The 25,431-nt window shown below is 39.7% G+C and overlaps 1 protein-coding gene and 1 long non-coding RNA gene across 3 annotated transcripts in view; one reads left to right on the top strand and one right to left on the bottom strand.

Moving 5' to 3' along the window:
* LOC126515242 (uncharacterized) overlaps nucleotides 1–25,431 on the top strand; it is a 55,821-nt gene that overhangs the window by 10,060 nt on the left and 20,330 nt on the right. Inside the window, exons 2-3 of one of the 2 annotated variants that reach the window (XR_007595783.1) lie at nucleotides 3,515–3,628; nucleotides 6,209–6,461. This is a non-coding gene — a long non-coding RNA (uncharacterized lncRNA). Of the gene's footprint in view, nucleotides 1–3,514; nucleotides 3,629–6,208; nucleotides 6,462–25,431 lie in introns of those variants that run through there. The other variant, XR_007595784.1, reaches the window with a different exon arrangement.
* Shoc1 (shortage in chiasmata 1) overlaps nucleotides 1–25,431 on the bottom strand; it is a 66,322-nt gene that overhangs the window by 31,989 nt on the left and 8,902 nt on the right. Inside the window, exons 4-11 of the mRNA XM_050164645.1 lie at nucleotides 20,834–21,012; nucleotides 16,897–17,050; nucleotides 16,622–16,706; nucleotides 15,526–15,679; nucleotides 11,307–11,408; nucleotides 9,269–9,377; nucleotides 3,089–3,183; nucleotides 1,194–1,436 (exon numbers count right to left, since the gene is read on the bottom strand). Of these exons, the coding sequence (XP_050020602.1) occupies nucleotides 1,194–1,436; nucleotides 3,089–3,183; nucleotides 9,269–9,377; nucleotides 11,307–11,408; nucleotides 15,526–15,679; nucleotides 16,622–16,706; nucleotides 16,897–17,050; nucleotides 20,834–21,012 (1,121 nt within the window). The remainder of the gene's footprint in view (nucleotides 1–1,193; nucleotides 1,437–3,088; nucleotides 3,184–9,268; nucleotides 9,378–11,306; nucleotides 11,409–15,525; nucleotides 15,680–16,621; nucleotides 16,707–16,896; nucleotides 17,051–20,833; nucleotides 21,013–25,431) is intronic.

Genomic DNA, 25,431 nt, shown 5'->3' with positions numbered 1-25,431 from the left:
TAAAAAGTTGGCAAAAATTTGAGCATTACACACACCCTACAATATAGATGAATCATGATGTTAAATAAACTATGCCCGGCCACAACAGACCAGTATTTGGCAGTTTTATTTATATGGACTGTCTCAGAGAGGCATCTCCCGACAGAGCTCAGCAGTCACGCCAAGCTGGGTGAAATAGGGAGGAAGTGCGAATGGCTATGGACTTGGGGGAGGGGTTGATGCGTGACCTGAAAACAGTCTGTGGCGGTGACTGTATACATCTGACTTTATGAAGACCCACTTGTACTTTAAACCATATGGTAAATTCTGTCACAGTAAATCTGGTCACTGAGCATGTGAAGATACTCATCACTATTAGGCATTAGGGAAACACAGAATAAAGCCACAATGGCACATTACACATGTCCATTAGAAAAGCTGCTTCCATATAACTGAAATTCACACATTATTGGTAGGCATATACAGTGGTGAAATCACTTTAAAAAACAATTTAGTAGTTCTTGTGAAATTAAACAAATACCTCTAACACCTAAAATAACAATAAGCAATTTTATTTTTGTATATTCTCTCAAGAAAAACCACACCATGCCCATAAGAACTGCTGCACAAAACACTCATAGGCATTTTATTCTCAACACTAAAAAATTGGGGAATAAATCCTGGGGAGATGATCGCACTCTGGTTAAGTACATATAATAAGAAAGTTGTTTATCAATAAAATAAATGAATTAGTGCTACACATGGCATGGGCAAATCTCACAGTGCTGCGTTGACTTGAAGAATCTAGGCACAAAGCCAGGAGTGTTGGTATACACCTTTAGTTCCAGCACTCAGGAGGCAGAGGCAGGCGGATCTCTGAGTTCAAGGCCAGTCTGGTCCACAGAGTGAATTCCAGGATAGTCAGGGACACACAGAAGAACTTTGTCAAAAAGAAAGAAAGGAAGGAAGGAAGGAAGGAAGGAAGGAAGGAAGGAAGGAAGGAAGGAAGGAAGGAAGGAAGGAAGAGAGAAATGGCTAGACAGAAGCATTTAGGCAAAATAGGAATTTAGGATTAGCTAGTTAAACTGCCATATTTTTCTGAGCAGACATCAGGGCCCAGGAAGGCCAAAACTCATCAGCTGGCAGAACTGAAGCATCGTAACCATTGTCTCATTATGAAATGGTCACAAGTGTATGTGCTATTCTGTGCTTACGCTCCAGCTGAAGCACTTTTGTAGGCAGAAAGATCTCCAGCTTAGCCTCCTTAGAAGACAGACCACTGTGACACAAATATGCCTTCAGATGCTCCAAAGTTTCGGCCATTATTGGATTTCGTCTTGCTTGTCTCCAACCCTTTGTTTTTGCAGGGTTAATCACAAGGCTGTCTCCTTTGATAGAAAAGATATTCCTCATATCTGCAAGAGAATATTGACTGCTGGGCTCTTCAAATCTTGGAACTTGAAAACAAACACAGGGAAAAATAAATGAAAAATAATAAAAAGATTCATATTGGACATTCCCAATGAAATACATTTTCACACATTGGGAAACGGTGAAATTTGAGGCTATATCTGTACTTTGTTTTCAAAATGATAATATTTGTACAAGTCCAAGTTTGATAAACAATAGAAATCATACAGTTTCTTCTTCTTCCTCCTTAAACTTACTGCGTAGACCAGGCTGGCCTTGACCTCAGAGAGATCTGCCTGTCTCTGCCTTGTTGCAGGAATTAAAGGTATGTGCCACCACGCCTGGCTATTTTAACTTCTTGCTATCGCAAAGACTGAATAAAATGTCTTAGGGCTGGGGATGTGCCTCAGTGCTTAGAGTGTTTGCCTCGCGTGTGTGAACCCCTGAATTCAGTCCTCCAACATTTTCTCGTGTCTTTTCAGCCACTGCATTTTTCCAGAAGTTTATGTAAATGAACTGACTCTGGATGAATTCTTTTTGGTCTGGTTTCTTTAATTCAGCATAATTACTTTGAGAATCGTGTATATTGTGTGAACAGTTTATCCTTTTTAAAAGATAAAATAATTATAGATCCAATGGAACTGTAAGAAATAATGCAGAGATGTTTCCTCTCCTATTTCCTACAATTACACACTACACTTGCATACAATGGCACAACTAGGAGAATGGCACTTTAGCAGCCCATCAATCTTGTTCATATTGTCTTAGTATTTTCTATTACACCCCGCCCGTGTGTGTGTGTGTGTGTGTGTGTGTGCATGCATGCGTGTGTGTATCTATGCAACCAGTTCTATGCAGTTTTACCACCTATGTGGATTTGTGCATCTCTCATCACACTCAACACACTTAACAGTTCAACAGCACAGCCTTCACGTACCCACATCCTCCTCTCTCCTGCATTACCCTCCTGTCATTGCTAGTCCCTGGTACTCACTGGTCATTTCTTTGGATTAGTTGGTAATATTTCATTTTATATGTATGCCACAATTTGCCAATCCATTCCTTTATTCAATGGACACATGAAATGTTTCCTGGTGGGGAATTTTTCAGTTCTGAGGATTAAACCCAGAGCCTTGGGTATTACTACCCGTTCATGGATCACTGAGCTATAGCCCAGCCCTGTTTCCAGGTTTCTACTTTTACTAAGGCTGCTGTGAGCATCTGCATTCGTCTTTATATAAAACCATGGTTTTAAAAAACAGACACCACCATCATTGTTATTCTCATTGTATAAAGAGATAGCCTTGGAGGGGATTATTCAACTCAGAATTATTTTATTACATTAAAAACTTTTGTTAAAGGTTTTAAACCATCCTTCTTGGAATGCTTGAAAAATGGAAAACTTTAACATTACTTTTAACATTAGCTATGTAGAATATCTTTTGCAACCAATTTACAGACTCAAAAATACAAATTCTTTACACATACACATAAATATGTGTTAGATTATCTGGTTTCTTTTATTTCATAAATAAGGACCATGAGAAAGCCAGCCAGATTGAGGCCTTGTTTTTCTGAGTGTCTAAAAGATAGTTGGCTTCCGTGTTACGGAAGTCAAAGAAAACTACGTCACACTTATGCTATCTGCATGCCTCTGCCTATGCATTGTAGCTGCCATTCAGTAGCAAGCACTCTGTACCTGTAAGCATGAATGAGACCCAAGAGTTCCTGCAGCTTCCCAAGGGCCACAGCATACAGTATTTATTAGCTGATTCTCCAGCACTAAGCAAATCACTGTAAAAGAAGAGTCAAAGTTTAATTCATCAATAGTATTAGCTGTTTTATATAACAATTTTATTTTATTTATTTTGGTTTTTCGAGACAGGGTTTCTCTGTAGCTTTGCTGCCTGTCCCGGAACTAGGTCTTCATCGGTAATGTGACTGGATTCAGAGCCACCTCAGAGATTGAGGGGTGAGGCACCTCAAGGGTGTATCTGTGAAGGCATTCCGTGAGCCAAGGGCTGGCTGGGTGGTACCGTCCATGGCTGGGAATCCATGGCAGGATAAAAGGAGGGAAGGAGAAAGCAAACGAGCAATACATTTCCTATTTCTGTTTCTCTGTCAGCCACGAGGTGAACAGTTATTGCCTGTCATATGCCCGTACCTCTATAACGATGTGTTGCCCAAGAACATGGGGCCAAGCAACTATGGATTAAACCCTCTGAAATCATGAACCAAGGTAAGTCCTTCCTCATTTAAACCGTTTCTGACAGATATTTGGACGTAGTGAGGACAAACATAAATAATGCAGAAATTGATTACTGATAACTACTAGTTGGGATAAAAACGTAGAGCGAGAAGATGCAAAAAACATGCAATATGGCTAGAAAAGGGTTGGTATAAATTTCTAGATAATGAAGTGGGGGCTGTTAGAGAGATCAGTGCCACTATAGAGAAGCTAGGCACTCATAGGAGCTATAAGCACGATCCTCTCAACATCTCAGGTATTAGACGAATGCCAGACATCACAGGCTCTAAGGTGTAAAACTCATTTGAGAAGAGATGAGGCACCTTGCTCCAACAGGGCCATCAGGGAAATGGCTCCCTTAGTGTTAAGTGCCTAGTTACTCAGGCACTACTCTAGCCATGGTCTGAGGAGGCCTGACTACTGCTTTAACTGGCAGCAGACCCCCGGCATCAGCTATATGATGCTGGATTTTCAGGCATACAGAATAGAAACGCTATGGGGTCATGTACGCTTCGGGCACATTCTAAAAAGAAGACCTGGAAGCCAGGTACTGTAACAAACAGGGTTGGATTTCTTGCAGTCAGCCTCCAAGTAGCTTTATGAAGCTATTAGTGAAGCTGAAGAAGTAGTGAAGACCTCAGGGCATGTGGAGCCTCTGCTGAGGATAACTGGAGGCAATGAGTGGAGTAAGCCCAAGAGGGAGTGTCCTGGCTAATCTGACAACCTGACACAAGCTCAAGTCATCAGAGAGGAGTAACCTCAGTTAAGAAAATACCTCATAAGATCAGTGTGAAGATGGGCATTTTCTTAATTTGTGATTGATGGGGGAGAAGCCAACTCACAGATAAAAATCACTCACAAACAACATACTCACCTCCATAAAAGTACTTATAAATAGAATCCCAATTGTCAATCAATTGGGTGGTGCTATCTCTGGACTGGTTGTCCAAGGTTCTATAAGAAAGCAGTCTGAGCAAGCCATGAGCAAGCCAGTGGGCAGCACCCTCATGACCTCTGCTCCTGCTCCCACGTTCCTGCCGTGCCCTGTTTGGGTTCCTGTCCCGACTGCTTTCTATGACGGATGGTAAAGTGAAGTGTAAGCCTCCCGGGATGCTTTTGGTCATGATGTCTCATCTCAGTAATAGAAATCCTAATTAATAAAGATAGGGTCGTGTGAGCTGCAAACGGCATTGTTTCGCAGGTCAGGCTGTCCAAGCCCCTTGGAGCACACATCAGAATGCTCCATGCTTCAGAGGCTGGGCATAAAATTGCAGGACTTTGTGTTTCCTTCTGGGTTTCATAAAGGACAGATTGAATGCATTTGGACAAGAGCCTTTGGGGGACAAGGAATGGAACATGTGGTTTAAAGTGGTATGTCTAGGTGTGAAGTTGACACTGGGTATTTTCTCTATCACTGTAACAAAATGCTGAATAGAAATAGAGTAAGGGTGAACAGTATAACCTGGCTCATGGCCTCAGAGGCTTCAGCCTAAGCTTAGTCCCATGAGCTTGGGTAAACATCATGGCGGCAGGAGCACTGAGCAGAAGACAGCTGCTCACTTCATGACCAGAAAGCAGAGGCACTTTCTGGTACTTTTTTGCTCTCTTCTTTCCCCCTCTTGCTGTGTCAGGAGCCCAAGCCCTTGGTGGCACCATCTATATTCAAGGTGAGCCTTCCTCCCACTCAGTTACTGCACTCTGACCACGTCCTCAGTCACACCCATGCGTGTGCTTCATCTGTCTCCGAGGTGATTCTACATCTAGTTAGCAGGAAGAGTAACCATTACGATCACTTTTATCTCCTTCAGTGTTGATTGTAAGATGACTCTGTTTAATACTCACAGAGCAATTATAGCAAACATGTATGTATATATATTTGGATTTTTGAGGCAGGTTTTCTCTATGTAGCCTGACTGTCCTGGTACTCACTCTGTAGACCAGTTTGGCCTCAAACTCACAGAGATCTGCCTGCCTCTGCCTCTTGAGTGCCGGGACTAAAGATGTGCACGACCACCACCTGGTTAATATTATTTTTATGTAAGCTTCTATTCTTGAGTCCATTATATATAGAAATTCTAGGCTCTCTGTTGTTAAGAACCAGAACTACACAAAAATCCTATTGACCGTACTTTCCCCAGAAGTGACAAGGCTCTAAATTTAGATCAAGCTCCTAAATTTTGGTAGGTATTGGGGTGATGTGTAAAACCTGTGTGATAGTTTTGGAGTGCAGAGGGGAAAGGAGGAAATGTGTATGAGAGTTAATGTCAACCACGGCTCACTATGAAGCCTGGGCCCTAAGCCCTGATTCCCAAACCTCCCCTCTCCAGTGAAATGGAGACTTGATTAGGTTCTGTTCCTCAGTTCATATAGAACGCAAAGAGGGTGGTAATGGCTAAGTATTTCTAGATACTGCATTGACAATGTGGGATAACTGAAAGTGATATTTTTAGATCTAAACCACACGATTCACCCACACAAGCCAAAAATATATGTGTTATTTGATACAAAATGAGAATTGGGACAATTCTTGAAATTTACCAAGGCTTTTTTTTTTTTGATAATACACTTCAGATTATAGCTACTTATCCTGAAGTGGAAATAGGAAGAAATGCTTCAGACAGCCATGCCCGAGAAAAGCAAGTATTTTTGCCTTTAATAAAGCATTTTGAAGATGTGTTTCCCATGTCAGTTAGTAAGGAAATGCAACCTTCTTTCATCCCGACTTTGCTTTTTATCTCTCTAAAATCTAACGTGGGTCTTACATGTAGTTGGTACTACAACTAAGCCAAAAGTACTACTCAGTATTTCACTTAAAATTATTTTAGCTGGGTAGTGGTGGTGCACGCCTTTAATCGCAACACTAGGGAGGCAGAGGCAGGCAGATCTCTGTGAGTTTGAGGCTAGCCTGGTCTACAAGAGCTAGCTCCAGGACTGGCTCTAAAGCTACAGAGAAACTCTGTCTCAAAAACAAACAAACAAATAAACAAAAAACCAAAAAAAAAAAAAAGAAAAAAAAAGTAATTTCAACTCTATCCACAGTCAATGCCCACTCAGAAGTTGAGCTGGGAAGATGGCTCAGAGGGCTAACAACATTGACTGTTATTCCAGAGGTCCTGAGTTCAATTCCCAGCAACCACATGGTGGCTCACAACAATCTATAATGAAGTCTGGTGCCCGTTTCTGGATTGCAGGCAGAAATGCAGACAGAACACTGTATATATTAAATAAACAATAAAAAATAAAGGTTAATAGTGGCAGCCAGTTAAAAATTTTTTTTTAACTTTTTTTTTTAAGCTTTATAATTGAGGTACTTTTTAAAATACAGGTAATCAGTACATGGTCTGAAATCATGACCTTACTGCTCAGGCCCCTAAACACTGGGATTATAAGAATAATCCCTACAACTGGATTTATGCCTTTTTAAATGAAAATTTAAAGGTTTAAACCAGGAGGAAGCAGCTTTTCTCTTGCTGTGATGAGTAACTGTCAATTGTTTCAAATAACTCTATAGAATCATTAACTGTTTTAAAAGCCATTTTTTGTTCTAACTTTGCCAGATTCATCAGGCAAGACTTGTCTTATACATCTCACTAGGTATTCGAGTTCTAACAATACATAGAAAATAGCCTGTGTAATGAAAGATTTATTATAGCTATTATATAATATTAGAACGTTAACTGAAATTTAAGATTATACTAATATATACTGGTTTCTGTTTCTGACTGCCAACCTGCCTCAGACAGATTGGAATATACAGAATAAATAAGACAAAGAACTTAATAAAGATTAACTGTGTCCTGCAAATGAACACCTTTTACCTTGGCAGAGGGACTAAAGTATTAAACAAATACTTTTATATTTGTTTATATATGTGATTGCATGATAACGCCATGCTGTTCCAGAGCTCACTCAGCCTACAGACAAGCCGAGCTCACGGCAGAGGTCTATACAGCACAGTTGCACCACAAGTGCAAATAATCCCTAGACATAATGTGAAGACATACGTAGGGCACTCAAGGCTCAAGGCTGGCTCCTCCATGTCTCAGTCAGGCACCATACAGACCAGTAAAGAAGCGTACAGAACTCGTGATGAGTGCTAGGACCTTTGCTGCAACTGCTTCCAGCCATCCTAGGAATTATTCACAAGAAACCTGCAGGTGTTCCTGTAATTCTCCTGGAGGAGCTGGATTTATGATACGTTAAGCTCCAGTTTACAATGGGAATGAAGATGACTGTCCTGTTTATATTCCCAGTTTTGTGACCTGAACAAGAAGTCGAGTGGTTTTATTCCAGAATATAAACTAACTTACCCTGGAGAACACGAAATTTATGTATGCCACAAAACAAAAGACAGCATCCAAAGCTACCTCAGACTCTGTCCAAGTCATGTTTGCTGCGATACTGAGATACACAATTTGGGGTCCAAGTAGAATATGATAATTTAGCTTTGCAGTATCAATTCTTTAAGACCACAGACCATGATGTGCAATTACAATGGGGTGCTGAACAGGTTTATCGATCAACCCGGGGTTCTATGTATCTGGTATTCTCAATACTGACGTCATAACAGCAGAGGTAAGCAGGGCAAAGGACAGATGCTGATGGAAATGGGATAGGATTCCCTGGTACTCCTATGGGAAATCAGTGGACAGACACCATTCTATAACCGTACGTACTCCTGCCGCAGATCAGATGTATCATCTTTTAGAAGACTGTAACAAGTCTACAGAGAAAGAGACCGAGGCAAAGAGCTATTAAGAGCAAGTGATGGGTCAGGCAATTTAACTATAATACAGAGGTTCAAACCACTTATTCTACAGTTCACTGTGATTCTCCAAAGTCATACGGTGAAACCTTAATCCTCGGAATATCAGACTATGACTGCGTTTGGAGATGAGGTCTTTTAATAAAGCGGTAACTAGGTAAATGAAGACATTACCACATGACCAAAACCAACCCAGAAAATAGCAGCCTCCAGGACTATGAGGGAATAGGACATATGGTATTTGTTATGAAATACCTTTTTCTCATGGCAGTGTGTGTCACTGGCAAGTGTTCAGAGGCAATTTCCTAGTCGTTCTATTCCCATGGAAGGATTTAAACTTTCAGGTTATTTACTTTTAATATTAATACATTAACATTCAAAATTCTAAAAAATATTATAAAAGATTATATTGTGAAAAATATCCTATCATATTGTCATATTACCTAGTTTCCTTCTAGGCAAAGTCAGTCTCATGTGTTTCTTAGGTCATCATCTAACAATATTCTCTGGGAAAAAACAGATGTGTGCATATATATTCATATCGTTCCCCCCACTGCTTATAATACACATACAGTGTCATATCTTTTCATAACAGCATCTTGGAAGTGACTTTAAATGGAGAGATTTCATTAAAAACTGCTTATCTTGAGCTGGGCAGTGGTGGTCACACCTTTAATTCCAGCACTTGGGAGGCAGAGACAGGCAGATCTCTGTAAGCTGAGACCAGTCTGGTCTACAGATTGGGATCCAAGACAGCCAGGACTACACAGAGAAACCCTGACTGGAGAAACAAAAACAAAATAAAGTAAAAAAGCAATTGCCTGTCTTGCACTGTGGCTTGGGCTCTGGATAAAATCTTTACTTACATTTTGCACACAGCAGAAAATGGAAATGTCTGAAATCCTGCCCATAGTGAACTCACTGGAGAATGTTGCCTTGGTAAGCTTAGATGGGTTAGTGGCATTTCCAATTCTCCTGAAATATATAAGAATTAAAGTTATATAATACTGTATAAGATAAAATTTGGTTTGATCAATTTGTTGCAATGAAATACCTGTATTATTTCTTTGGGAACTGAGTACAGTGTATATTCTACTAGAACATATTACTATATTCACCTCTCTTCCTCAGGCCCTCCTAGAGCTAGACCTCCAATCCAACTTTGTGTCCTATTACTGTTTTTAGCCATCAACTTCAGTTTGTGCTGCTCATACAGTTTTTGCTGCGGCAACAAAGTATGTCAGCAAGAGAAATCTGGGGGTAGGGCTAGCGAGATAGCTAAGCTGGTAAAGCGTCAGAGCCTTAGTTCAATCCCAGCACCCATGCCTGCCAACAGCTGGACATGACGGAATGCACTGGAAATCCTAGCCTATCCCTAAAGTCCCAGTGACAGATCCTATCTCAAAAGACAAAGTGGATGGTTCCTGAGGACTGACACCCGAGGTTGACCTCTGGCTTACACACACACACACACACACACACACACACACACACACACAATACAAGAAACTTAGATTCCTAGAGATACAAAATAACAGCCCTAAATTTATTGTCTATATAAGGAACTGCAGATTTATCACCTGGTATCTCAATTACAACTAGTTGACTTTAGAAAGCCACAATGACAGCTGAGCTTTACTGAGTTTTCCGCGTAAGTTAAATCTAGGAGCTTGTGTATGAGAAGAGTTTTTATTCTGACAGCTCATGTTGTCAGCACATAGGCGATAGTATTGTTTTATTTCCACAGTCAATTTTGGTGATGTTACAGAAATAGAGGAGTAATTCTTCACCTTAATGAGTCAGGACTCTAGGTGTCCATGTCAGAGTTATGAATTAATAGAACCCGCCTTTATTGAAAAGTAGTATAGTATAAAGCAATAAACACCCAAACAGATACTCATGTGCTCCAAGTGTAAATGTAACTAACAGTCTCATCAAAATAGCTTCAAAAGAACACAATTTGGCTTTATCTGGAACAAAACCTGACGCCGAGTTTCCAAGTTTGATAAAAGAGTGACAGAGCAGGGAATGATGTGACTGCTCTCAGGGATTAAAAAGTCCTCCTTTGACGTGTCACAGGTGAGCACGATGGCTTAGCCTGTACAGGCGCTTGCCACCAGGCCTGAGGACCAAGTCCAAGCCCAGGAACGCAACGGTGGAAGGGGACTGACTCCCACACGCACCACGCACCACCCCACTCACTAGATAGTATGTAATTTAAAGGGTTTGTTTGTAAGTGTAACAAAAATCAACAAGATTTCTAATACTGAAGCAAAATATAAAGTTTTGGGGCTGAAGTAGTGGCTCAGTAGTTCCTAGAGCCCAGGTTTGAGGCTCCGCAGCCACACCTGTGACTACAGTTTCGGGGCATCTGATGCCCTCTTTTGGCCTCAGATGGCGCCTGCATGCACACGGCACACATATATACACTCAGGTACATACATAAAGTAATATTTAGTGGGATGTAATTTACAGTTACGTGTGGGTGGGAGTACACATGAATGCACTGTGTGCTGGGTGTCTCAGCCACTCTCTGCCACACCGTTTTGGTATGGAGTCTCTCACTGAACCGGTGGTGTGCCAACTCAGCTAGCCCGGCTGCTGGGGACTGCACTCGGGTACTCACGCTTGTGTGGCAAACTCTTTACTGACTAAGCCACCTCCCAAGCCCCAAGATTTGCACTTTTGGTCGTATTTCCTCTGTTCATCTTCCCCAATATTTGTGACTCTGCTGTGTATGTGACCCCCTTCTGCTGGTGATGAGATCCTGAAAGGACAAATAAGAAGGAGCAGGAAAAGGGAAAGATGCCCAAGCTCCTGAACAGGAAAACCGATCCACAGCAGACTACAAGTGTGAGTTTAGTGTTCTCCATCACAGCAAAATGACTTAGGTAAAATCTCTACCAGCTTCGCTGCCCTCCGGTTCAGATGGGCTTTCAGTGGGTAAGATCTCTGTGGAGCTGCATTCCATATCCTGAGCATCAGACTCATGCTTGGTAGAAAAATCTGAAATAGAAGAAACTTATCAACAAAAGCACCTACCATTGAAATGCTATTCTCTGGCATCTTCCTTATCCTTACCGCTTTACTGTAGACTTTTTTTCTTTTAGAGAGAACTGGATACTCTGAAGGAAATGCTGACATAATAAATAAATTCTCCAATGCACGCTCCTTCTCACTCCTCATATATCAATTAAAATCACCAAAGGAATATAAAAACGCAAAAATCAGCACAGTGATTGGAAGCTAAAATAGGACAGGTAATCCTGTATGTCATGAGCATCAAAGAAAACAAACACTTTGAAAAACCTAATCTTCACCCATAAATGGCGACTTTCTAAGCTCTATTAAGCCTGAATTCTACTTGTGGTTCTGGAGGTTAAAACCAAGCCTTGGGTATGCTGGGCACTCTGCCACTGAACCACACCTACAGGCACTGGTCTGTGTTATTGACTAGTTAGTCCCAGGTGACTGGCATACTGTGCCTAGTACTTTATTATTGTTATTATGTTACATATTTGTGTGTGTGCGCACGCATGTGTGTGTGTGTGTGTGTGTGTGAGTATGCATGCGCACCTGCACTACGTGCATGTGGAAGCTAGAGGTTGATGTTGGGTATCTTCCTCAGTCACTTTCCACATTTTTTTCAGACACAGTCTCTCACTGAACCCGGAGCTCGCTGGTTTGATTTGCTAGACTGGCCAGCAAGTCCCAGGGCTCCTCCTGTTTCAGTCTTCTGGGTGCTGGAGTCACAGGCATGTATAATCGTTTGGCTTTGAGTGGGTGCTGAGGAGCAAACTCAGGTCTTTGTGTCTGTGTGTCAAGCACCTTACTGACGTAGCCCTCTCCTAGGCCTGTTCCTCATTTTTAACGTCATCCTTTCTTTCTTTGTAGCACACAACTCTTATAAACACTATACACATTAATTCCTTGAGTGCAACACAGATTTTCCTGTTTTTTTTAATGAAATTATTAGTCATCTTATATTGGTATGTACATTTAGGCTTTTCCCGCCTGCATATTTTATGATCTTAGAATTAGAAAATATAAAAGAAATGACTGTCAGGAGAAGGCCCTAGGAGAACTGGCGGTAAACTGGCCCCGAGGTACTTTGCCAAGTTACAGCTTTTTACTGGGTGCTGACTGGGACAACCAGAACTTGGATAAAAATATGTAGTCTCATTGTCTTGAAAGATTTGAAGACAGATCTATCTGCACTAGAGTTCCGGGTTAACAAAGAAGTTAGGAAAGGAAAGAGCAACAGAGAAGTCCCCAACTCAACATAAGTATTCTCTGACTCCTGAACTGCAGGCTTCAAGTGGTATCCAGGAAGATCAGTTAAGGCCCAAAGAATACTTAAAGACTTCAACTTATCGCTGCTCTAGGGGTGAAAAAGTCTGCAGTTTTCGAGCCAAGCTGACAAGTTAGTGTGAAATAAACAACACTCTCACTAGCAGGACATAGCAGAATTTAAATAAAAATCACAGAGGGAAAATACAGCTAACTTTATTTTGTTTTACATTTCAAATATCACTTTTTACTACTTTATCATGTATTTCGAAATTTGCAAATTTAACCCAAAACAAATTATTTAAATCAAGCCTTAAAGCAAACATCAAAGTTTGACAATATAAGATGAAAGGACTTTACCCCTTCGGTTCTCCACTTTACAGCTTATCTGTTTGCTTTATTGTGTCTTTCAACTTTATTAATGCTCATTTTGAAAAATGGCAATGAACAATTCTTCTCTTTATTTTATAATATGAGTTCTGAAGATGCTCTCAGGTCTCTTTTGCAATGCCTCATGAATACGCAGCCATATGATGTTGCCATGTTCATCTTAACTTATACTGCTAATAAGAATCTAGGGATAGGATATAGTTTGACCATAACACATTTTTTCTCTTTTCCCCTACCTCCGTCCCTTTAACTTTGAGGCAGGGTTTAATTACTTAGCCCAGGCTGGGCTAAACCTCATAATCCTCCTGCCTCAGCCATATGTAACACCATGCACAGGAATTTTCTTCTCTACCCTGGCTTCTAAAGAGCTTGTATTCTGCCAGAATAGAAATCATAATTGCATTAGCATGGCATTGTTTCCTCCTAAATCATAGGGTTTTCTTTATAATGTTCCTCCACTCCTCCCAGTCCCATCCCAGACCTTCCCTTTTCCCCAGATACACTCCTCTTCTGGAAAAAAAAAAAAAGAAGAAAGGAAGTGCACGTGTATAACCTGTCAGCTGGTGGAAGAGACAGGGACTTAGGGAGATGGGCGTGGTTCGAAGTAAACCTACACAACTTCAGCCACCTCATCATTTGACAAAAACACTAAAACACATTAAAAACAACAACCACGAAAACCCAGCCTCTTTAACAATGGTGCTAGGGAAACTGGATATCCGCAAGCAAAAGAATGAAGCCAGGCCTCTCTCTCACCTATCATAAAAGTCAACTCAAAATGGACCAAACACCTTAATATAAAACTGGAGACAATTTTCTTTCCTCTCCTACAGCCAAAACAAAGTGCCCTACGGAAAGAAAGTCAAAGATATAGGTGGTCCTGGTCCCCACTGTCATGAAGAAGCTGAAAATGTGGTGACCCTGTTTTGGACAGGACCTGCAGTGCCAAAGAAAGCTCACCCACTTCATCAAATGGCCCCATTACATCAGGCTGCTGCCTCTGTGACTAAGGAAAGCTGTTGAGGTCAGGAATATGTCAGGAGTGTCCCTGAATGAAGAACTAGAGAGGCTACTGCATGAAGTTGTGAAGGTGAAGCCTGGATTGTCTTGGAGACATCAAGATGATGGAGATGCTAGAGCCTTGGGATACCTGCCAAGGACAGCTGCTATCAGGGAGTGGCACCTGCCTCAAGAGAAAGAACTATGTTGCAGTCAACAAAGCTGAAAGGAATTGGAGATCTGAAGACTGCTCTGACATCAGACATAGAGATGCAGAGTCTGGAGTTTGCCCAGCTGGTTTTTGGTCTTGCTCTGGTTCAGTATTTCTCACTATGCTCCCTTCCCTACATTTTAGAATGGTAATGTATACCTTGTGCCATTTTTGGTTGGATGTATGTGATCTGCCTTTTAATTTTATTTTACAGATTAGAGTTAAGAGATTGTGTGACTCTCAGAAGAGGCTTTAAACAGCTGAACTTTAGACATCATTAAGTTTAGGATGTTATAGACTATGGGGACTTCTGAAGTTGGACTGAATATATTGTTGCATTATGATATGGATACAAGTCTTTGGGAGCCAGGAATGGAATGTAGTGGTTTGAAAAAAATTAAAAAGTAGTGGCACTAGTGGAAGGTGTGGTCTTGTATTAGTAGGTGTGGCTTTACTGGAAGAAGTGTGTCATTATGGAGGTGGGCTTTAAGGTCTCCTATGCTCAAGCTACTTTCAATGAGATAGACTACTTCCTGTTGCCTGTAAGTCAAGATGTAGGACTCTCAGGTGCCATCATGTTGCACCATGAATAATGGACTGACCCTCTGGAAATATAAGTCATCTCAATTAAATGTTTTCCCTTTGTAAGAGTTGCCATGGTCATGGTGTCTCTTCATAGCAATAGAAACCCTAACTAAGACAATATATGTATACAGAAAAAACATGTACATAAGTATTCATAGTAAGTTTATTTATAATAGCTAAAGAATATAAACAATTCAAATGTCTATCAAAAGATGTGTAGGTAAATAAATTGTGAGAAAACATCTCTACAATGGGATATTATTTGGCTATAGAAACCAATGAAGCACTGATACATTCTATAATATAAGTTTGAAAAATTATGGTTCGTGAAAGAGGCCAGACACAGGAAGACCACACATTGCTGTATTTTTACTGAATGTCTAGAATAAACAAATCTAAGTTGGGTGCTCAGGGTTGGGAATGTAACTCAACGGCAGAATTCTTGTCTAGCACATGAAGGCCCTGATCCAAACTCCAACACCAGAAAAATAGCAATAATGTGATCAATATGTAAAGAGTCTAACAGTAATGATCCTGATACTTCAACATGTAACTTACAGAACATCTCTATAAAGTATTTCAATAAATAAAAACTCAATAACAAGTAGTAGTTTTTTACATGAAACACTTTTCTAAATAAATTCTCACCTCTTTTGAAAGGTTTTTCATTTTCATCTTCATGTTCCATTATTTCAGGTATTGAGTTTAATGATTCCTTCAGTTCTGATAGTAACAGAGTGGGAATTTCTCGTTTGGGGATTGTAGATATTAAGAATTCAAACTCATAAGGGAAAACTGATGGCTGAAATAATATAACATTAAAAAAACTTAAGGGATAGTTCCGCATAAATATATTAAATGGATGTGTTTGTTTAAACAGGGTCACACAAAATTTAAACTTAAGTAATATTCTATTTTAAATGTTATACAGATGTTTAGCAGTCAAAAATAAATACATCTTACATGCAATTCTTTCCTTGAGTAATATTTTCTATAATCCCAACACCTTATCAATACACAGTATCTCTAATTATGTGTGTGTTATATTTTTGGTTAATAAAATATTTAGATATTCTAAATTAAAAAGAATTACTACAGAAAATAATAGAAAATGGCATAAGCTGAATAGCTGATAGAATGGAGTTCATTTCTACTGCACCCCAAAGACAATATTCTCCAGCAAGCGAGACTGCACCACTAGAATCAACAAGTGAGGGGGCTGGAGTCAGTAAGGCAATGAACAAACCTATTACATTCTATCTGTAATGAAGCCCTTGAAGTGCCCTTATGCACTGTGTGTGTGTATCCTCTGAATGGATTAAGAAAAGGCCCAATGTATAAAATTATTCTGTTTTCCACAAAACATGATATGTGTGTTTAAATTAGAATGCCCATATAGTTAAGTTTATAACTTTTAAATTTAACTACTTAAATTTCTATGCCAAGTATAGTAACTAAAATTACTAACAGAGGTTTGAAAATTCTCTGTACCTGCACTTCCCACCAGACCAATTAAATCAGAATATAACTGGGTAGATCCAACTTCAACCTCAAGCTAAGGCTGAGAATCATTATTTGGAAGTTAATTTGGCTCCATAATTGACACATATTCAACCTAGTATCAAAAAATTTTAGTATAAGGTTGTAACACGCAAAATAAATTCCTAAAATTTATAAAGGTGTATTCCCTTCCTTCTACAAATACATTACAGAAAACAGATGTTACAATTCTATTGAAACATACTAGTTTCTTCTTACAAAAGGTCTCCTCAGCCATATGGAAATCTCTTACAGAAGGTTCCAACCGTTCTTGAACAGAGAAACACTCCCTTAAATAAAAAATAAAACAAAGTTAGTTAAAGCTTACTAAAATCATTTAACAAATATTGCCAATCAAAACACACTAAGTTTAACATGTGAGCTGAGATGAAGTGATGGAACCCTTGCCAACAGCATCTAAATCTGTGGCTGTACAGAGAATGACCTCATGTATAAAAGCAATATCAGGCAGTTACACACGTGAACTGATCCTTTCCACGGAGCTGTTCTTTGAAATCTAAAAGCGGATCCTTAACCCGATAGAGCTTCAGTCTGCTCAAGATAGTATCCACAGTTGGTAGATAATCGTCCACTGCCTTATTTATAAAAATCAATTCCTCATCAATAAGTAACCCTGAAAAGAAATAAGGAATTAAAAATCTAATAGTTATACCAGAGAGCTAGAATTAAATATTAATGGGTTTTTCAAACACATTGAAATCATTAGTTCTTCTCTATACTATGAATATAAAACACAGAATATAATACCCAGACAAAAGGAATAGCTCAATAAAACATCGTATTTAGTACATGAAGATGGAGACAAATGTTCTGAAAGAGTAGTAGTATAATGGCATATACTTTATCAACAAAGACTGGCTTAATTAATAGAGGAAAATATTTTCTACTTGAAACTAGTACCAAAAGTGTAAAGAAATAAAAGTATTGGCCTCTGGCTAAGTCTGGTTTTCTGTTTTCGGGATCATCTCATCTGTGAGGACATACAATGAATGAATATGGTCTAGAGAGCCTACACTTGAAAGCACTGAGTCCATCATTATAAAGGAATGAAAACTATATCCTGAAGCATCTACTTGGAAGCGATGACATATTAAACTATTACTAATAGTTAACTGATGAGCTGAAACCCTTTCCTACCCCAACCTGCTGTGCTTGTACCACTTTAGAACATTGGTTGTGTGAGCGTTTCTGAGCTACGCAAGGGAACAGTAAACTGGCCCCTTCTTCAGTAAGTTTCTCAGCAGAAAGGGAAAGGAAAATGTATGAACAGAGAAGGAAGCACTCAGAAAGTTAAAGTCTCCACCATGAAAGATGCCTTGAGTGTGAAGAATGGATTATCTTTTGTTCTGGGAAGTAGTCTTTCCGTTAAGTGGCGGCAGCAGGTCTCAGGAGAGGAACAGCATGTAGTTTTCAGGTAGTGATGTCTCATGACCAACTACATAAGTGATATGCATGTACCTAGTTGATACGTGACAGAAGAGAAGCAGCCAGGGAGCATCCCTTGCCCATGCTGAATGTAAGAATCGAAGAACTTGTGATAAACTAGCCTCCTAAGAGACCACCCAAATCATTTAAGTTCCTGCCAATCTCATAATGTGATACTGCTGAAAGATCCTCAACCAAGTCCACATCAAAGCAGGGCTTATCTGGGAAAAACAGGGGCTGATTGTTCATATAATCCACCCATTCTGCAAAGTACTGATAAAGTCATGTGGAGGGTGAAACAGCATTATTTATATGCCCATATCTTCTTTATTCTCCAATCACAAGCTCTGGGGCTATCACACCAGATAAAGCCACATCCTGATATTTTACTGCATCAGGCCATCTCATGTCACTGATGAGTCTTGTTTTCCAAGCATTCGTTCTTCCTTGACCCTTTCAGTCCCCGAGATTCAACTACCATTTTTGATGTAGCCACTAGATGTCAGCATCTCACCACAGCCAGACAAAGGCTGTTTTCACCAAGGCATGGTAGCTTCCTTATACAACTAAGGCTGTACTGTATTCCCAGAGTTCTTACTTCACAGCAACTATGTGTGTTCCACACTGTTTTGCTATGCTGTAGAAAATGACGTGCAGGAAATACAAATCTGGTCAATTATGAAAGAAGCAGGAAAAGAGGCTCAGTGACAAGAAGGAAGACAGGACGATTTTTTGCAAAAATTACATCTGTCTGTTTAGAAAAGTCAAGTTAACTAGATTAAAACAGTAAGAATTCCATGTTTGTGTAGAAATTACTAAAATAATGATTTCCTAATGGGTAACCGTTGAGAATTTTTTTTAAAAAAATTGAATAAAAGGCAAGACAAACAATACCCCACTCCCAACCCACCCCCAGTTAGGAAAGCTAATGAAAATATCCTAAATGACGTGATATTAATTTTCCAGAGACTGGGAACATTTGGGGAAAGTGACTCCAAAGTAAATCCAGACAAATAAACACATGAAGTTGGAAAAAACAAGAGAGAGACTGCTAACACACATCACAGGTCTGTCTATAAGAATTCAAACTATGTGACACCAACACGCCAGACAGAACAATACGAAACCCAGAATAGAGCTGGAAATGGGTAAGAACTTAACACTTAATATAAGCAGAATTTCTGGTGGCGGGAAAGACTCTTAGCTAAATGATATTGAGACAAATGCCGAAATATTTTTAAAATATCCCTATTTTAAACATAAAAATATTTGAAATAAAATTATACAAAACATTTAAAAATGAGTGGGTGCTGTGGTACACACCTAAAATCCCAGTACTCAGGAGGCAGAGGCAGGTAGATTTTTGTGAGTTTAAAGCAGTCTGGTCTACACAGTGAGTTCTAGACCAGCCAGGACTATACAGCAAGACACTGCCTCAAAGCAAACACCTTCAACAAAAGAAAAGTTATGTAATAGGTAAGAATAAAGTAAAAACTTTCCAAGACAAATGCAATACAAAAATCTATAAAACAAAACACCACCAGAACTGATCATATTAAAGTTAAATGCATTAGGAAACATAGGTATCTTTACATATAAAAATACATGCAAGAAAAAAAGGAGAAATCATTTCACAAAAGAAAAATAGCCAATACATACTAATAACTTTTAAAGATGCAAATAAGTATACATTTTCCCATCACACTGGTTTATGTGCTTTACCATGGTAACAGCAGTAACATATCCAGTGATGATAAGGGTGGCGTGAATAAGGTTTGTATTCTCAAATTATACTAGTGGTGCTAAAGCTAGGGACAAAATCATGGGAAACACTTCCACCGCCAAGATTAACCTCAGTGAAATGATGGGTATCTATGCACGTGTTTGAAGTGAGCAACATATGTAACTACAGAGAAAATATATTAGATTATGAAGACAATAAAGTAATGTTATGACAAGGACACCAAAGGAAAACAAGTTAAACATTATTTCCCCCTAGCTAATTGATTTTATCCAACAGTAGCTTATAGTTAGCCACAAGAAGAATAACAGCTCTTTGTGCTTAGCCTGATAGTTTTTACAAATCATCTCTCTCTACAAATATAATTTAATATAAATATATTTTCATCTCCACAAAATTTTACAAGAACTATTTTAATAAATCAAGAGAAATTATAGGGAAAATAAACCATAATTCACCCCTAAGCCTCAATAACGGCTTTCCCCAAACTGCATCACATCAAAACAACAGCAAAACATCTGAGCTATTTTTTTCATGCTCAAAATTCCCCCCCCCCCCACTTTTCAAAACAGGGGTTCTCTATGCAGCCCTGGCTGCCCTGAAGCTCACTCTGCAGTGTGTGCCTCCTAGGTGTAGCATTTCTTAAATAGCAGGAGTGATTACATAAAAGACCTTCAAGTTTTGTCACTAAACACAGAATGGGCCACTATAATACAAGAAAGCCAGTTCTTGGCAAGCTCTGAAGAACTCGACTTGCTAGAGTGTAGATTGGAAAATAGTTTGGATAAAACATAATTTTAGTTGGTACTGACAATAACCTTTTAAAAACTGGTGCATTTCTTGGCCTAGTCTGACCACAACTTCATCTATGACTTGAACTTGGCTTTCACATATATTAGATGTTCTGAGAAATAACAAACAGGCATAACTTCAGAATCCAAAGCTTAATGTCCCACTACACTTCCATATCACGAGATCTGGACTCAAAGCCAATGACATTCCAGAACATGCTGGAACACATCGTGTTCAAATCTGTACATTTTGAGTTTCAGCAAACTTAAACTACAAGAAATCAATTTGCGAAAAGTATATTAGTGTGAAAGAGAAAATACTGTTAGCATGGCAAAACTCAGACTTGTAACCATGTAGGTAGATTTAAAATACAACTGAGCAACGGCACATAGAAATGAAGCTATGTACATTAATAGGAAACATCTTACCACTTCCTACCTTGGTGCTTGGCTTTCACTCCCGGGTAGTGTGGGGAACACCTGATAGGTGTAAAGTCTTCTCTGTGGTCCTTACTGAGGGATGAGCCGACATCCTCCATTCCGGTTGGAGAGTTTGGATTGGAACTGGGAACAATTTCCTCAAACGTACCATTAATTATCATTCCTGTAACTGTCTTTCTGTGACATAAAATTATTGATTATATATGTATCTATCTGAAGACATTTTTATTAGTAAGTAGTACATGTTTACCATGTAAAATTTGCCAATTTCCAATGGATACTAAGAAAATTATCTGTAGCTCCACTTGAAAGGAATGCAAAATTATACAAATTTCTAATTACACAGTATTTACATATATAGTAATCCATAACCTACCCAGCTGTGAATAATGAGCCTATTCATTAACCACAGTTAACCACTGTCCTTCTATTTGACTGACTCTCTATTTGAGTGAAGAGCAGAAATCCTTTTATCATTGCTATATTTTGGATCTTGTATAACTTCCTGAAGGCCCATGTGTTAAAGGCCTGGTGTGCTGAGTGGCATTATTGGGAGGCAGGAGAGCTTGTAAAGATAGAACCAGCCAGGAAGTTTGGAGCCCTAGAGGTATGTCCTTAAGTGAGATAGTGGGACTCTGACCCTTCCTTATTCTCTTCCGCTTCTGGTCCATGAGCTGAGAGAGCACTCTTGCTCTGCCATTACTCAGTCTCCTGCCACTGTACTGGCTCACCACAGGCCCAGATCAATGGAGCATGCTCAGAAACTCTAAAACTGCAAACCAAAACAAATCCTCTCTAAGTTAATTGTTTCAAGTACTCTGTTAAAATGATGAAAGCTACCACATTTAATAGTAACTGTCAGTTACTTCATCAGCTCTCCCTTCCTGGAAGTTGAAGGTTCTCGTCACTGTTATTAGGAGCAATAATACAAAGACCATGTTTGTATGCTTGGCCAATCATTTCCCCAAAATGCACTTCCTAAAAACAGAAGACGTTTTGGAGAAGTTACATAGATTCATTTTTATTTATTTATTTGCAACTTCTGCCACTCATTGCCAGACTTCCATTTTATTTTATATTCAATATCACTCAGATCTTCCCCTCCTAACCCCCACCTCATTGTTTTATCCCAGCCCCCAACCCCAAGCAGCCATTCTCTGGGAACCCTCAGGCCACTCCAGCCCAGGAAACATGTAGGCTAACTGCAGATCTTCACCCCTCCCTCAGTTCCTTCAAGTCCAAATTCCCCCCTCCCCAGTCTTATCCCTGGCTCTGTAGCAGAGCACCTGCCCCTTCCAGCCTCCAACTCCAGCAGATACTCCCTGGAGCCCTTGGGTCGCTCAGGCCAAAGCAGCAAGTAGGTTAAATACATATCTTCACCCCTTCCCCAACTCCAACAGGTCCAGTCCCCCAATCTCACCCCATCCCAGTTTCATCTCTAGCTGACTTCCTGCTGCAGCCTTCCTCACTCTTTGCCCTTATTCCCAGGGGCTAAGCAGGTTCTGGTGGAACACTCTGCTTTCCTCCCTCCTGTAGACTACCTCCTAGCCCATCCACATTCCTAAATGTCAGCCCCCAATACCTAGAAACACATTTTACCTGGAACCCCCAGTGGCCTCACCTATCAGGGACCCAGAAGAATTTCTTATCGGGCAACACATAGCCACCATATTCTCCTAAGAACAAGAGAGGGCATCAGAAACCCAGGAACAAAACAAAACATCTACCCAACATAGACAAGACCAGATATCAGCACCAAGAATTAATATCTTCCCAAATCCAGATGTCTAGGCACCAGAATAAAAAAACACAATCAATAACAGCCAGGACAGTATGCTTCCATTAGAGCCCAACAACTGCCACAGCAGGCCCAAGTATGGCAATATTAGCTGAGCATAGGAGGGATCACAAAACAGCCTTTATGACTATGACAGAGCGCCTTAAAGAGGAAATGAGTGAGTCCTTAACAAAATCATCTACAAATCCAGCCCTGCAGAAAGAGCTACAAAGAAAAAACTCCAACCTAAAGAGGTTAACCACACCTAAAAAAACATAAGAAATAAATAATCCCAGACAAGAAAATCAAAAGACAGAAAACACACACATATACACGCCACTGTCTGAACACGGTCACAAGGATGAGCCATGGTGAACAATGCCTTGGGGAACTGTGAGAGAGGCTCCAGGGAAAAGGCAGAGGGCCTTTTACCTCAGGTGCATTTTGTTCCCTGGATTGTTCCTGGATATGAGTTCGTGCCTTCTGTGACAAACATTTACATTTAATTCATAAGATATGCTTCTTCTTGTTGGATGTCAGAGCACAGCTATAGAACCCAATCTGGTCAATGTGCCCTGAATCTGGATACGGCCTTCTGCCTTGTGTTCATGCTTTCCCAGATATAATCTGTAGTCTGTGCCATGCAATTGTGTTTAAATTGGTCTGTCCTGAGAAAATTCCGTGAAAGGGCTGCTCTGTCAATGTTTAGTACGTGCTTACTGAACTCAAACAACCTTCCTCAGAACATTGCTTCCTTTGCTTCATCCATGTACAAAGCAGACTGCAAATGAAGTCAGGCTGTCTGCAGCATGAGACTGCAGTCTGCCCCATTCTCTTGGGTCCTCAGATCTCAGGTTCTGCAGACAAGATCTGCAGAGGTTGGCTGGAAAGTCCACACACCACAGGAGCAAAGTCACAGGAAACAACAGATACTGCTCATCGATATCTCTCGACATCATAGGCCCTAATTCTTCAATGAAAAGACAGATTAGCAGTACGGATGCAAAAATCAGAATCCATCATTTTGCTGCACCAAGAAACAAACCTTAATATAAAAAGTAGACATCACCCCAGGATAAAAGGAGGGAAAAGGATATTCCAAGCAAATGGACCTAAAAAGCAAGCTGGTGTAGCTGTGTTAGTATCTGACAAAATAGACTTCAAAGCAAAGTTAATCAGAAGAGATAGGGAAGGACACTACATATTCATTATAGGACATTAAAGTTTTTAACATCTAAGCTCCAAACCCAAGGGCCCCATGAAAGTTCATGAAAGAAACACTATTATAACTGAAATCACATATTGACCCTCACACACTGATAGTGGGAGACTTCAATACCCCTGTCTCACCAACAGACAGGTCATCCAGATAGACACTAAACAGAGAAATGTTGGAGCAGGCAATGTCATAAACCAAATGGACCTAGCCAATATTTACAGAACATTTCACCCAAAGACCAAAGAATATACCTTCTCAGCACCTCATGGAACTTTCTCCAAAACTGACTGCACATACTGGATATCAACAACAGAAAGAGAATGCTTACAAACTCATGGAAAATGAACAACTTACAACTGAATGAAAAATGGGTCAAGACAAAACTTATGAAATTAAAGGCTTTCTAGAATTGAATGAAAATGAATACACAACATACCAAAACTTAAAGGACACAATGAAGGCAGGTTTAAGAGGCAACAACTACGCCCCTAATTATAAAAAAAAAAAAATGGAGAGATTTCATACTAGTAACTTAACAGCACGTCTGGAAGCTCTAGACCAAAAAGAAATCACACCCCAAAGGAGTAGACAGCAAGAAATAGTCAAACTCTGGGTTTAAAATAAGAAAATAGAAACAAACAAGAGAAAGAAAATACAAAGAATCAATGAAACAAAGAGTTGGTGCTTTGAGAAATTCATTAATATTGACAAACCCTTATCCAAATTAATTAAAAGGCAAAGAGAGAATATCCAAATTAACAAAATTAGAAATGAAAAGGGGGACATAACAACAGACACCAAGGAGATTTAAAGAACCACAAGGACATACTTGCAATGTAAATCGAAACTATTTGGAGATTTCATCTTATACCTATCAGAATGGCTAAGGTCAATAAAACAAGTGACAGCTCATGCTGGTGAGGATGTGGAGCAAGGGGAACGCTCATCCATTGCTGGTAAGAGTGCAAATTTGTAAAGTCACTTGGGAAATCAGTGTAGTAGTTTCTTCAGGAAAACTGGATTGATCTACCTCAAGACCCAGCTATGTCACTCTTGGGCATATACCCAAAGGGCACTTCATCCTCCCACAGAAACACTTGCTCAATCATGTTCATTGCTGCTCTATTCATAATAGCCAGAAACTGGAAACCACCTAGATTTCCCTCAACAGATGAATGGATAAATAAAATGCAGTCCATTTACACAATGGAGTATTATTACTCAGCTGTTTATAAAAATGAAATTCACAGATAAATGGGTAGAAAAAGTCATTCTGTGTGAGGTAACCCAGACCTAGAAAGACAAATATGTTGGAGGTATTTGCATATATATGAATATTAGATATTAAGTCAATGACAACTAAGCTATAGTCTGTAGAACCACAAAGGTTAGGTTTAGAGTGAAGGACTGGGGAGATAGATAGATCTCAGGAAACGGAAAAAATAGACAGTTGTGGTTGGGTGGGGTAGGGGCTGGAATGGGAGGATTGAGTGGGAAAGGGAAAGAGAGGGATGAGGGAGGGAATACAAGGAGAGACAGCTAAAATTAAGGGCCATTTGAGGGGTAGTTTGGAAACAATATAGTAGCTGGATTATATCGC

Source organism: Alexandromys fortis, unplaced genomic scaffold (assembly GCF_014885135.2).
Source record: "Alexandromys fortis isolate MF-2015 unplaced genomic scaffold, M_Fortis_MF-2015_v1.1 scaffold_18, whole genome shotgun sequence".
Taxonomy (NCBI): domain Eukaryota; kingdom Metazoa; phylum Chordata; class Mammalia; order Rodentia; family Cricetidae; genus Alexandromys; species Alexandromys fortis.
This window is presented reverse-complemented; position numbering and strand designations above follow the sequence as displayed.